At 48.0% G+C, this 14,360-nt stretch overlaps 1 protein-coding gene across 5 annotated transcripts in view; it reads left to right on the top strand.

Moving 5' to 3' along the window:
- LOC117502014 (receptor-type tyrosine-protein phosphatase U-like) overlaps positions 1-14,360 on the top strand; it is a 689,797-nt gene that overhangs the window by 571,827 nt on the left and 103,610 nt on the right. For all 5 annotated transcript variants that reach the window (XM_034160998.1, XM_034160995.1, XM_034160994.1 and 2 more), the window contains 2 exons: positions 11,721-11,793; positions 13,136-13,212. In XM_034160998.1, coding sequence (XP_034016889.1) covers positions 11,721-11,793; positions 13,136-13,212 — 150 coding nt within the window. The remainder of the gene's footprint in view (positions 1-11,720; positions 11,794-13,135; positions 13,213-14,360) is intronic.

The following is a 14,360-nucleotide window of genomic DNA, read 5'->3' as shown; positions in this document are numbered from 1 at the left end:
CTGATCCTCCGCGACATGTCAACAACTAACACTATTTTCCACTCAAATGCACAAAAACTCTCTTTCTGAGGACCACATGATGTGAAAACACAATAAAACTTTCTGACCTGTAAATCTGGTTATGTTTTCTGCATAAATAAATGTTATCCATTCTTTGTGCTCAAACGCCAAAGCAGGGGCGAATCCAGATGGAATGGGGGTGTGGGGCAAGGATGTGCCCCCCCACAACACCCCTAGATTAAAGGTGCAATTTTGAAGCCTTTTTTACTACAACTACTAATACTACTTAAAATAATAATAATTTCAACAAGTAAAATGTTTAGAGAAAATTTAAATGTTAGAAAAATGTTAGAATTTAATAGTTACATTTATTAACAATGTAGGTTAGAAATGACAAGTTTTACTGTTACAGTGCTGTCAACAGTTAAATATGAGGTCAAGAAAGAGGTCTTTATTTTACTTTTTATAAAACAAGTATATATTTTCATTGAAGTCAAGAAAGGGTGACTATAAAGTGAGGCGGGGACCACTACGGCCATGAAGGTAAGTGAAGGTTAACTTCAGCTATTAATTGATGAACAGCAACCTAACTTGTTCATAAATCAGACATCTGTGTGGGAGAGAGACATTCTGATCTTCTGGTCCGAAGTAAAGTGCTGTCTAACTGGGTCACTCAGATATGAATTAAGGTTGGATATTATTTTCGTTCGTGCTAACTCTGCCAGTCACGTACCCTAGCCTAGCAATGTAACCTGTGCAAATGGTGTGCATGGCTAGCTACCATGCTGTCGCCACCAGGTTGTTTCTTTATTCTTTATTCTATTTGTGTGACGGCCGTGCGTCGGTCATACGAACTATGCTGTTTTGCACAGGCTGCGGTGCGGTGACGTGGAATAATGGTGTCCCTGTCTAAAATGTATTTTCCCAGGTCCTGGCATAATTTCACATACCTAACATTTTACTTTAAATTGAGAGTCATTCTCTAAGTTGATTAGCAACACATCCATCCATCCATCCATTTTCTTCCACTTTATCTGGAGTCGGGTTGCGGGGGCAGCAGCTCAAGCAAAGCTGCCCAGACCTCCCGATCCACGCACACCTCCTCCAGCTCCTCCGGGGGAACCCCAAGGCATTCCCAAGTCAGCCGAGAGATGTAGTCCCTCCAGCGTGTGCTGGGTCTTCCCCGGGGCCTTCTCCCAGTGGGACGTGCCCGGAACACCTCTCCAGCGAGGCGTCCAGGGGGCATCCAGAAAAGATGCCTGAGCCACCTCAACTGACTCTTTGATTAGCAACACAAATTGGTAATAAAAGAAATCCTTGATGTTACTTGTAGCTTGTAGTGAGATAGACAACTGTCTCCATCTTGTGGCCTTTTTGTGTATTGCAGTTTCAAAAGTTCAACCTTTGTATCCAGTCATTGGTCCAGTCATCCAGTCATTTCTTGCTTTATATGATGAATTGTATCACACAAGTAATGATATATTATTTATAGTATAGCCTACAGTATTTCTATAACAAATGTTTTTATATCATTTCTATTACATCATATTCTATTTCTAAATTTAAGTAACAAGGCTGAATGAAATGACGGCTTATTATGTCTAAAAAGTAATGTGACCTACTGTCAATAGATCGTACTTTTGATAAGCCTATGATAACTGTATTTCGGGAGAACTTTTCATAATGCTTCTTATAGTGTTAAAATGTATGTGTCTCCTGGTGCACATTGATCGGTTAAGGGACCAAAAAAAAACAAAAAAAAACACACTGTCACAGCAGGCTTAATTTTTTTCCCCTTTGATACCTGGTGGTGGCCTGGTCTTAGTTAAAAATGCCCGGCCTGAAAAATTTCCCCAGTCCAGCCCTGGAAGAAAGTCTCAGCAGCCAGTCTGTAGGGAATCCAGTGGAATCAGCCTGATCAGCAAATCCACAGGAATCACTGAATAACAAAATAAAACTGGCCACCTATAGAGCATTTGTAGTATTGGTCAAAGACATTAAATTGCTGTTTTCACACACACACACACACACACACACACACACACACACACACACACACACACACACACACACACACACACACACACACACACACACACACACAAAACAGTTTTGTTTTGTCGATAAAATATTAACAATTCTATTTTGTCAAAATGGACCCTTGGATGGATGGATTTTTAATTCTTTTGAATCTTCATCAATTACATAGTCTCTTTTTTCCCAATGGGTATCCTCTGGGCACGTACCCAAAAAGTCCCCACAGTGCCCACAGTGCACACGACTAAAGTTCCACTTTCAGCAAATAATCTGATCAGGTGTCTGTGTGGCTAATATTGCCCTAATGAAGGTGGATCTGTTCTGTAACCTGTAAAGGTGGTGTAGTAAGTTTGCCAGAAATTCCTGTTAAATCTCATTAAATCCCATATATTCCCACTAATTCTCATTGAAAGTTGGAAAATTGGAAATTGTTCAAAAAAGTCAAAATTTCCCATGGAAAGTTTCTTGCAGGTCGTGGTTATCCGAACTGATCTGGATTAATAATAAAACAACTCGTACATAGCGTTTCTGCCTGGTCTGTGTAGGTCATGTGATGATGACGTTACCCACCATTACTTGTTTTCTGTCTGTAAGTAGGCCCAAAATTACCTTTTGAAGTGACATTCTTAAACACTTTCTGTGGTTTCAAAATATTTTCAACTATCTATATTTCTTACTTTGCCACAGTCATTTGACACTTGAAGTAGGGGACAGTAGAAAAACATGACTGGGTTTTGAACCCGTACTGCTGGCTCAAAGGTCTCAAGCACCACCTGGCAGGACCCAGTATCACTCACTGAATTTGGTTGAATAGAATTTGGAGTTATTAATATAGTTATGTACAAATAGTCACTTTCTTCTGGGCAGTTTCTTGAGGCTTACTGGAGGTTTTCTTGCCCCTTTGCAGCCCTCGTAACTGTACATTTAGGGCAGTGATGAGCAAAGTGGCTTCGAGTCGTAATCGACAGCAGACTGTGGCAATGTTAATGATGGTTTCTTTAAATATTAGTGATGAATCTTTAAGTTGTAGAGGAAATTGTTTCTGTATTACTAAATGGTAAATGGAGTGCATTTATATAGCGCTTTTCCATCTGAATCAGACGCTCAAAACACTTTACAAATTATGCCTCACATTCACCCCGATGTCAGGGTGCTGCCATACAAGGCGCTCGCTACACACCGGGATAGTCCTTAGTGATTTTCCAGTCAGGCTGGGCTTTGAACCCAGGATCTTCTGGTCTCAAGCCCAGTGCCTTAACCACTAGACCATCACCTCCCCCCTACACACACACTATGTCCACGTCTGAATTGGCATCAATGAAAGACTTTAATATTCATGCAGGAACTTTAAAATGTTTCCTGACAACATAGTTCATGCAACTGAACTTTCTGGTGCTGTGTGGAATAATTATGCTTTTTAAAGTCACTTCTTTCACCGTTTCTTCTTTCCCTTTTTCTCTGCACCTTCACCTGCAGGAAGCTTTTCCATTCATTAAGTCATTCCCCTGAGGGGCCAACAAATTTTGCCCCTCCAAAATCAATATATGCATCACTTTTTCACACCTCAAACTGGCTCCCCATCGCCTGGAGAAATAAACAAGATGAAGGGGATCAGCGTGCATGCTGCTGTCAGACTTCATAACCCTTATTTCCCACAGGGTCACGCTGTTGCCATTGATCAGGTATGTTGCAAGGCATTGTGTGTGTGTGTGTGTGTGTGTGTGTGTGTGTGTGTGTGTGTGTGTGTGTGTGTGTGTGTGTGTGTGTGTGTGTGTGTGTGTGTGTGTGTGTGTGTGTGTGTGTGTGGAGTGGGGCTGTGGCTGTGAATGAATGGGGACCTTAGTGTTGTGTGGGCTGCCAGGAGAGGAGGTACTGCTGGCCCACCACCAGAAGGCGCCCTGCCTGAAGTGCGGGCTTCAGGCACGAGAGGGCGCTGCCGCCTCAGGAACAAGCCGTGGTGACAGCTGTCACCCATCATCCGTGACAGCTGTCACTAATCAACACATCTGGTATAAAAGCAGGAAGACACCTCCACCAAACTGCCGAGATATCATCTTCATCTGGAGGTAATACTCTCAGCCCCTTTTGTGAGATCGATAAATCTATTATTGTGAGTGTTTGCAGGAGAACCGGTCGTTTTTGAGGAGGCTGTGCAAGACGGCGCTCCTTTTCAGCTGAGACCGCTGCAACGCGCTGAGTGAGAGGTGGAGGTGGCATTCCCACCATTGTTACTGGATGTTCACACACCCACCCTTTGACTGTCTTTTGCTTTCTGCCAGCAGTACCAGATCCGACACTCCGGGAAAGTGGCCACCTGGGGACTCCGGAACTTGGCGGCTCCAGTATTCCTCGGGTTCAGGTGGAGGTGGAAATCGTGTGGTTCCGGTTCGTTTCCAGTCGGGCGTCTCCTATCGTCGAGCCTGCCCACACGACACCTTTTATTAATTGACTGTTGCACATTCTGATTCTGCTGTGTTTGGTTGTGACATTCACACCAGTAAAGTGTTATAATTTGACTCCTTCCATTGTCCGTTCATTTACGCCCCCTGTTGTGGGTCCGTGTCACTACACTTTCCCAACAGGATATCTCGGCCAGCGTCATGGATTCCGAGGGGCGTCACCAGGTTGTTGAACAACCAATGGGAGAGCAGGGAGCGCAGGCATCTGCAGGAGGCGTGATTGGTGAGCTACAGCATATTCTCACCGCCTTTACGGCTCGAATGGATCAAATAGCCGAGCAAAACATCCTCCTGAACCGCAGGGTGGAGGCTCTCTCCGCGCAAGTGGCGGCGAGCGCTCAGGGCGCTGCTGCAGCTCCTCCTCCTGTCGATCCTGTGCTAGATATTAATGTTGATATTAATGTCCAACAACCCCTCCCACCATCCACTGAAGCATACATAAGCCCTCCTGAGCCGTACGGAGGTTGTGTGGAGACGTGCGCGGACTTTCTTATGCAGTGTTCGCTTGTCTTCGCACAACGTCCCGTCATGTACGCGTCAGACGCAAGCAAAATAGCTTATGTGATCACTCTGCTTCGGGGAGAGGCACGCGCTTGGGCTACAGCGCTTTGGGAGCAAAATTCACGGCTCCTTCACACGTACACTGGGTTTGTGAGGGAATTCAGAACTGTGTTTGATCACCCTAACAGGGGAGAGACCGCTTCAACTGTGCTGCTGTCGATGAGACAGGGACGCCGGAGCGCAGCCGCTTATGCAGTCGACTTCCGCATCGCGGCTGCGAGGTCCGGCTGGAATAACGCTGCGCTCCGCGCCGCCTTTGTAAATGGACTGTCGTCAGTCCTAAAGGAGCACCTAGTGGCCAAGGATGAACCGCGGCAATTAGATGGGCTTATTGATCTCGTTATATGGTTAGACAATCGGTTGGAGGAACGCCGTCGGGAATGAGACGAAGGACGTGGCTGGGCGCGCGCCGTCCCTCTTCCTTCCGGGTCCGAGAAGGGTCCGCCCTTCCCACGCTCCCTGGCCTCTACGTCCTGTGGGGCGACAGCTCCCCCTGCTGACGAAGCTATGGACACGAGCAGGGCCACATTTAGACCACCTAATAGACAGAGGAGGTTTCCACGCGGGGCGTGTTTTGTTTGTGGCTCAATGGAGCATCAATTGAGCGATTGCCCCGAACGGTTAAACACCAACGCCCGCCCCTAGAGACTGGGCTTAGGGTGGGCCAAAAACTTCACGTGGGACACACACATATTGCCGCACGACTCCCAGTTACAATCCTTAGTGGGGATTTAACCCTTCAGGCCCCAGCACTGGTAGACACAGGGTCAGAAGGGAATCTGTTAGACAGCAGATGGGCCAGGGAGGTAGGGCTCCCTCTGGTGGCGCTACCTACACCATTGCAGGTGCGAGCACTAGATGGCACCCTACTCCCTTTACTCACACACAAGACACCACCAGTAACTCTGGTAGTGTCAGGGAATCATAGGGAGGAGATTGAGTTTTTTGTGACTCCTTCTACCTCCCGTGTGATTCTGGGGTTCCCCTGGATGTTGAAACACAATCCCCGGATTGATTGGCCGTCCGGGGTGGTGGTACAGTGGAGCGAAACCTGCCATCGGAGGTGTTTGGGATCCTCGGTTCCTCCCGGTTCCCAGGCGAAGGAGCAGGTCCAAGTACCCCCCAATCTGTCGGCGGTGCCGGTTGAGTACCACGATCTTGCTGACGTTTTTAGCAAGGATCAGGCACTCACTCTTCCCCCGCACCGTCCATATGATTGTGCCATTGATTTGTTGCCAGGCGTGGAGTTCCCATCCAGCAGGCTGTACAACCTCTCCCGACCTGAGCGTGAATCGATGGAGACCTACATCCGGGACTCCTTAGCTGCCGGGCTGATCCGTAACTCCACCTCTCCGATGGGAGCGGGTTTCTTTTTCGTGGGAAAAAAAGATGGCGGTCTTCGTCCATGCATTGATTATTGGGGGCTGAACGAGATCACGGTTCGCAACCGATACCCGTTGCCTTTGTTGGATTCAGTGTTCACCCCCCTGCATGGAGCCAAAATCTTCACAAAGTTGGATCTTAGGAACGCATACCACCTAGTTCGGATCCGGAAGGGAGACGAATGGAAGACAGCATTTAACACCCTGTTAGGTCATTTTGAGTACCTGGTCATGCCGTTCGGCCTCACTAACGCCCCCGCGACGTTCCAAGCTTTGGTTAATGACGTCTTGCGGGACTTCCTGCACCAATTCGTCTTCGTATATCTGGATGATATACTCATCTTTTCTCCGGACCCTGAGACCCATGTGCGGCATGTACGTCAGGTCCTGCAGCGGTTGTAGGAGAACCGGTTGTTTGTGAAGGGCGAGAAGTGTGAGTTTCACCGCACTTCTTTGTCCTTCCTGGGGTTTATCATCTCCTCCAACTCCGTCGCCCCGGATCCGGCCAAGGTCGCAGCGGTGAGAGATTGGCCCCAACCGACAAGCCGTAGGAAGCTGCAACAGTTCCTCGGCTTCGCAAATTTCTACAGGAGGTTCATTAAGGGGTATAGTCAGGTTGTTAGCCCCCTGACGGCCCTGACCTCACCAAAAGTTCCCTTCACCTGGTCGGATCGGTGCGAAGCCGCGTTTAGGAAGTTGAAACGCCGGTTCTCGACTGCACTGGTCTTGGTGCAGCCCGATCCTGGTCACCAGTTCGTCGTTGAAGTGGACGCCTCTGACTCGGGGATAGGAGCCGTGCTATCCCAGAGCGGAGAAACCGATAAGGTTCTTCACCCGTGTGCCTATTTTTCCCGCAGGTTGACCCCAGCAGAGCGGAACTATGACGTGGGCAATCGGGAGCTCCTTGCGTTGAAAGAGGCCCTTGAGGAGTGGAGACACCTGCTGGAGGGAGCGTCAGTGCCTTTCACGGTTTTCACTGACCACCGGAACCTGGAGTATATCAGGACCGCCAAGCGACTGAACCCCAGGCAAGCCCGCTGGTCACTGTTTTTCGGCCGTTTTGACTTCTGGATCACCTACCGCCCCGGGACCAAAAACCAAAGATCGGATGCCCTGTCCCGGGTGCATGAACAGGAAGTCAAGACCGAGCTGTCGGATCCACCGGAACCCATTCTTTTGGAGTCCACTATCGTGGCTGCTCTGACCTGGGACGTGGAGAAGACTGTCCGGGAGGCCCTGGCACGGAGCCCGGATCCCGGAACAGGACCGACGAACAGACTATACGTCCCACCAGAGGCCAGGGCTGCCGTCCTGGACTTCTGTCACGGGTCCAAACTCTCCTGCCACCCAGGGGTGCGTAGGACCGTGGCAGTGGTCCGGCAGCGCTTCTGGTGGGCGTCCCTGGAGACTGATGTCCGGGCTTACATCCAGGCCTGCACCACCTGCGCCAGGGGCAAGGCTGACCACCAGAAGGCACAGGGACTTCTACAGCCACTTCCTGTGCCTCACCGCCCCTGGTCCCACATCGGTCTGGATTTTGTCACGGGCCTCCCGCCGTCCCAGGGGCACACCACCATCCTCACGATAGTGGACTGTTTCTCCAAGGCGGCCCACTTCGTGGCCCTCCCGAAGCTCCCGTCGGCCCAGGAGACGGCGGATCTCCTCGTCCACCATGTTGTCCGGCTGCATGGGATACCAACAGACATCGTTTCGGATCGCGGTCCCCAGTTCTCCTCGCAGGTGTGGAGAAGTTTCTGCCGGGAACTGGGGGCCACTGTAAGCCTCTCGTCTGGGTATCACCCGCAGACTAACGGACAGGTCGAACGGGCCAACCAGGAGTTGGAGCAGGCCCTCAGGTGCACGACCTCCGCACACCCGACGGCTTGGAGTGAACATCTGGCCTGGATCGAGTACGCTCATAACAGCCAGGTGTCCTCTGCCACCGGCCTCTCCCCATTCGAGGTGTGTCTGGGGTACCAGCCCCCTTTGTTTCCTGTGGTGGAGGGAGAGGTCGGTGTGCCCTCGGTCCAGGCCCACCTGCGGAGATGCCGTCGGGTGTGGCGCACCGCCCGTTTGGCCTTGTTGAGGCCGTCGACGGTCCCCGGCCCCTACTTACCAGCCCGGGCAGGAGGTGTGGCTTTCCACCAAGGACATTCCTCTCCAGGTCAAGTCCCCCAAATTGAAGGACCGCTTCATTGGACCCTTCCCCATCCTCAAGGTCCTCAGTCCTACCGCAGTGAGGCTCCAACTCCTGGCCTCACTGCGGATCCATCCGGTCTTTCATGTCTCCAGGGTAAAACCGCATCACACCTCACCCCTCTGTGCACCCGGTCCGGCGCCGCCTCCTGCCCGTATTATCGACGGGGAGCCGGCTTGGACAGTTCTTGGACGTCCGACGAATGGGCCGGGGTTTCCAGTATTTGGTGGACTGGGAGGGGTATGGACCCGAAGAACGCTCCTGGGTGAAGAGGAGCTTCATCCTGGACCCGGCCCTCCTGGCCGATTTGTATCGTCGCCACCCGGACAAGCCTGGTCGGGCGCCAGGAGGCGCCCGTTGAGGGGGGGGTCCTGTTGTGTGGGCTGCCAGAAGAGGAGGTACTGCTGGCCCACCACCAGAAGGCGCCCTGCCTGAAGTGCGGGCTTCAGGCACGAGAGGGTGCTGCCGCCTCAGGAACAAGCCGTGGTGACAGCTGTCACCCATCATCCGTGACAGCTGTCACTAATCAACACATCTGGTATAAAAGCAGGAAGACACCTCCACCAAACTGCCGAGATATCATCTTCATCTGGAGGTAATACTCTCAGCCCCTTTTGTGAGATCGATAAATCTATTATTGTGAGTGTTTGCAGGAGAACCAGTCGTTTTTGAGGAGGCTGTGCAAGACGGCGCTCCTTTTCAGCTGAGACCGCTGCAACGCGCTGAGTGAGAGGTGGAGGTGGCATTCCCACCATTGTTACTGGGTGTTCACACACCCACCCTTTGACTGTCTTTTGCTTTCTGCCAGCAGTACCAGATCCGACACTCCGGGAAAGTGGCCACCTGGGGACTCCGGAACTTGGCGGCTCCAGTATTCCTCGGGTTCAGGTGGAGGTGGAAATCGTGTGGTTCCGGTTCGTTTCCAGACAGGCGTCTCCTATCGTCGAGCCTGCCCACATGACACCTTTTATTAATTGACTGTTGCACATTCTGATTCTGCTGTGTTTGGTTGTGACATTCACACCAGTAAAGTGTTATAATTTGACTCCTTCCATTGTCCGTTCATTTACGCCCCCTGTTGTGGGTCCGTGTCACTACACTTTCCCAACACCTTAGTGTGGGTTTGGAACCGTGTGTGTTGGTGCTCAGAGGCTAACATCTGGAACACGGCGCAGAATATAAATTCAGCAGCTGTCAGCACGTCACCTTCCACAATATGGTTAGCACCTCTCTGTGAGGAGAAAGCTGTCGTTTTGCTTTGACCTGGATCTGTGTGGTGCGATCCGTCAACACAGCCGAAGTGATGTGAAGCCTGATTTTCTGCTTTTTCAGGAATTTTATCAGGCTTTGAAGAAAAAAAGAAAAAGAAAAAGAAGCAGCCACAAATCTGTGTGGTCCAAAGTATTCCATCTGCAGTGTTTGTAAAAATTGGGTCTTGACTATTTGAATTGCTACTCAAAGCCCATCCAGGCGTGAGCGATCACACAATGTCCATTGTGTAGGGAATGAATAGGTTGGATGAAAATGTTTGACGAGCGACGGTGCTGGAATAACTTTTTTAATGTGAATTATTTTCCAGCACAGTCACCTTGCATTTGTGCTGCCATAGTTGTAGGTGTTGAGTGAGTTTAAAGTCACAAACTATGATAATAACTGTGCAGGTGAAATAAGACATATTTGGGGCATTTCGTATCTCTTTCATTTCCATGGGTTCCGTACCCAAGCAAACACACGGCATCAGATGATGCTGCGTTTTGGGAAGGGTTTAGTCATGTTCAGGAGTCCACGTGAGAATCAATCAAATACGTGTTATGAGGCCACCTGGTGAACAGTGGCACCTGCTAGAGAGTTCAGGATTCTGCATCGATATGAAATTAGGACTTTCAGATTCAAAGGCTACAATTGGGACAGTGTGTGTCTGTACATGAGCAACTATGCTGCTTCTTGAAGTAGTTCTTTTAAGTATTCCTGTACATAAGCACTGGGTCAAAATGTTGACCTTAAATTTGAACAGATTTTTCATCCAGTGTGATCTAAATCAGATTTCCTCCTGGAATGAGCACATTGGCATGGATTGCAGGAGTTAACCCTTTCAAACTTAGATATGTGCTGATAGCATAATACTTTGATTTCTTTAAATTGAAAATCCTTTTATCAAATGCCAAATTTGTTGAAAAGTGAAACCAAACAAGTCATTTGGTCACCAAAGGAGGTGAAATGGTACAAACAGTCACGTTTCTGTGTCTGCACATCACTCCTTCTTAGGTTGAAAAGATTTTATCTAACTTGCAGTCCACCTTAACTGCATCATTGTAATCGTGAGTAGTAACGCTTGTTGTATGTTAACTGGATACTTTAGAGGCTAGAAAACAGGCCAAAGGCAGGTTTGCTGAGCAGAATTAGGTCAGATGTTATTTGTGGGAGGTGTAATTCCTTCATCAGCTTCTGTCTCAGGCCGTGCCTGAGGCCTCAGGTGAGTCCAGTTTGACCTTCTCGACACCAGAGGGTTGGCTTGTTGCAGATGAGATAGATCACACCCGTTGTACGGCAGCCTGGATGGACCTGCTGATGCAGCAGGGAAATCAAGCCAACTTAAAATGCAGTAGATGATGACAAATCTCAACATATAGACCTTCCATGGATTTGCGTCTGGGATCGTATTTGTGTGTGTTGTTGTTGTTTGTCTTGATTTAGATTGAGTGATCCACTGCACAGGCAGACATATTCAGTGGACACCTTCAACATCTGTCACGTATTTAAGCGTTCTGCACAGGAGTGTTTTACAGCGGTGGCGTCTTTAAGCATCGAGTTTCACGTTGTGTCTAGAATGAGAATGGCTGCAGTGGGCCTCCGACTCCTCCTTGTCTTCCTCCTCACTGCTGCACGTCATCACCCTCCCTGTTAGGTTGTGGCAGATGTCTGCTGATGTCTTGGTGAGGTATTATCACGGTGAAGTTGCACAACTTCATGGTGAAACTTTGGAGAGTGCACGTGCTGAGACTTCCAGAGTTTATTAAAAGTGTCAAATGATACTTGTTGACTTAATTTAAGATTTCACCTGAGATTGTTAACTTTACTTTCCAGAGTTTTTTTGATGGCTGGGACGTCACAAAAAAGAAGGACAAGACCAAAGGAAGACAGGACAGCCTGCTCAGCCGTAAGTTCTTCTAATTGGTGAATTTAGGCTGGATGTTGAATATATTATGACTTGTACAGCACGTCTTATTGCTCATTTATACATTCTATCATTCTGTCATTCTATGTTCTGCAAATTGTAAGCAAGCTTGCACTCAAGTGAGCCAAAAAAAAAAAAATGGTTTCCTCAGTCAGAGAGCTGTCACATTCATATTATCATTATTATTCATTATTAAGGATGTGCCCCACCAAAGTCTGGAGCTGTTTTTTTTTCTTCTTCTTCTTCTTCTTCTTCTTCTTCTTCTTCTTCTTCTTCTTCTTCTTCTTCTTCTTCTTCTTCTTCTTCTTCTTCTTCTTCTTCAATTAACACACACAGAGCACTCAGAAGGGGAGGGGTGGTTTGGTATTTCAAGTACTGGTCTTCAGTGTGGGAGGTGGTCAGCTCGTGGTTTGATTAGAATCAGTGGCCTACATGATATACAGCTGGTGACCAGATCTGATCTGTGTGTCCCTGTGACAGTCATTTCCCTTCTTATCAGCATTGGTTGCTATAGTAATCAATTGTCACACTCATGGAAACAGTCACATGACTACTGTCTGGTGTCACATACTGTTCACTTTTCCAAGCTCTGCAACACACGGCGCACTGTGACTCACAGGATACGGATTATAAAACAAATTGAAGGTTGTGGTGAGTTTATATGTATTTATACTTCTAAGTTTATATATTAGAAAATGTTTGACAAGAGGTGCGCACACACACACACACGCACGCACGCACGCACGCACGCACGCACGCACACACACACACACACACACACACACACACACACACACACACACACACACACACACACACAAAAGCCCAAAGTCAATATACACTAACAGTTGTGTCCAAAATTGTAACAGAGATGTAACAGATTGAGCAGCAGCTGAAACACTGATGGGTGTAAATACACAAACACACAAGATTGCACATGTGACACACATGACAAGGGGTGTTAACAAATATAGCAAAAACACACTCGGAATCTGATTTGAGCATTCAAACCAAAATATATTTACAGGAATGTGATTTAAATTGCAAATTGCATTTCAAAACCACCTACAAAGAAGGCTCAAAATAGATTAGATTTTTTTTCATACATAGTTCATGTACATAGATCAGATTTTTACTGGCAGTCTGAACAAAACCTTTGAGAGACAAAGTTGAGAGTTTAAAAACTGCAGTTATACTTGTTGAGGGATAGTGTTGCTATGCCGATATGTCATGTTTGTGTTTGTTTTATACCATGATAAATGTGAGAGGAATTCTATCCATAAATTGAGAGACATTAGACAAACCTCTTCTGTGTGCTTTCCAGATGACCGCCACCAAGTGAAGCTCCACTCTCTGTTGGCAGACCCCAGCTCCGACTATGTCAATGCCAACTACATTGACGTAAGTCACCTGTAACCTTTCAGTCTTCATCTCTTATTCCTCCTTCACTGTCTGGCTGACCCTACAGCTCTAAGAATTCATCTCTGCGGCTGTTTTGTTGCTGTGCTTGAGTTGGTGCTTGATCGTGGGGTGTGTCAACTGTCAAACTAAATTGGTTTACAGTGACGAAAGCTCAATATTTTGTGCCTCAGTGTTATAGTCTGCTGCCAACATGGGTTTTGAAATGAGATTTTGTCTAAGCATTTCCAAAGATCCTGCAAGAGCCTTTAAGCTTGGAGCAGCAAGCCGCACCACTCACCCAAATGCTTTTTTAAAGTGCCATTGCAGATCAGTTGGACCCAATATAACATGAATGATCCTTTCATCTGCTTTCAAGTATTTGATCCAACCTACAGTTCAGCTTGAGTGAATGTCTGTGCAGTCCCGCAAGCACTTTGTGTTCATGATGGAGCCTGTCTCTGACAGATTTGGTGCAGTAGTCTCTGAGATACATATATATATACGAGGGCTGTCAATAAAGTAATGGTCCTTTTTATTTTTTTCAAAAACTATATGGATTTCATTCATATGTTTTTACGTCAGACATGCTTGAACCCTCGTGTGCATGCATGAGTTTTTCCACGCCTGTCGGTGACGTCATTCGCCTGTGAGCACTCCTTGTGGGAGGAGTCGTCCAGCCCCTCGTCGGAATTCCTTTGTCTGAGAAGTTGCTGAGAGACTGGCGCGTTGTTTGATCAAAATTTTTTCTAAACCTGTGAGACACATCGAAGTGGACACGGTTCGAAAAATTAAGCTGGTTTTCAGTGAAAATTTTAACGGCTGATGAGAGATTTTGAGGTGATTCTGTCGCTTTAAGGACTTTTCACGGTGCGAGACGTCGCTCAGCGCTCTCAGGCGCCGTCGTCAGCCTGTTTCAAGCTGAAAACCTCCACATTTCAGGCTCTATTGATCCAGGACGTCGTGAAAGAACAGAGAAGTTTCAGAAGAAGTCGGTTTCAGCATTTTATCCGGATATTCCACTGTTAAAGGAGATTTTTTTAATGAAAGACGTGCGGACGGATCCGCGCGTCGGGACGCAGCCGACGCGGTGCGGCGGCACAGGAAAAACACCTCCGTGTTGATAACCATTTGTAAAATCCAGGCGGCTT

The sequence above is a fragment of the Thalassophryne amazonica genome, chromosome 20 (genome assembly GCF_902500255.1).
Source record: "Thalassophryne amazonica chromosome 20, fThaAma1.1, whole genome shotgun sequence".
NCBI lineage: Eukaryota > Metazoa > Chordata > Actinopteri > Batrachoidiformes > Batrachoididae > Thalassophryne > Thalassophryne amazonica.
This window is presented reverse-complemented; position numbering and strand designations above follow the sequence as displayed.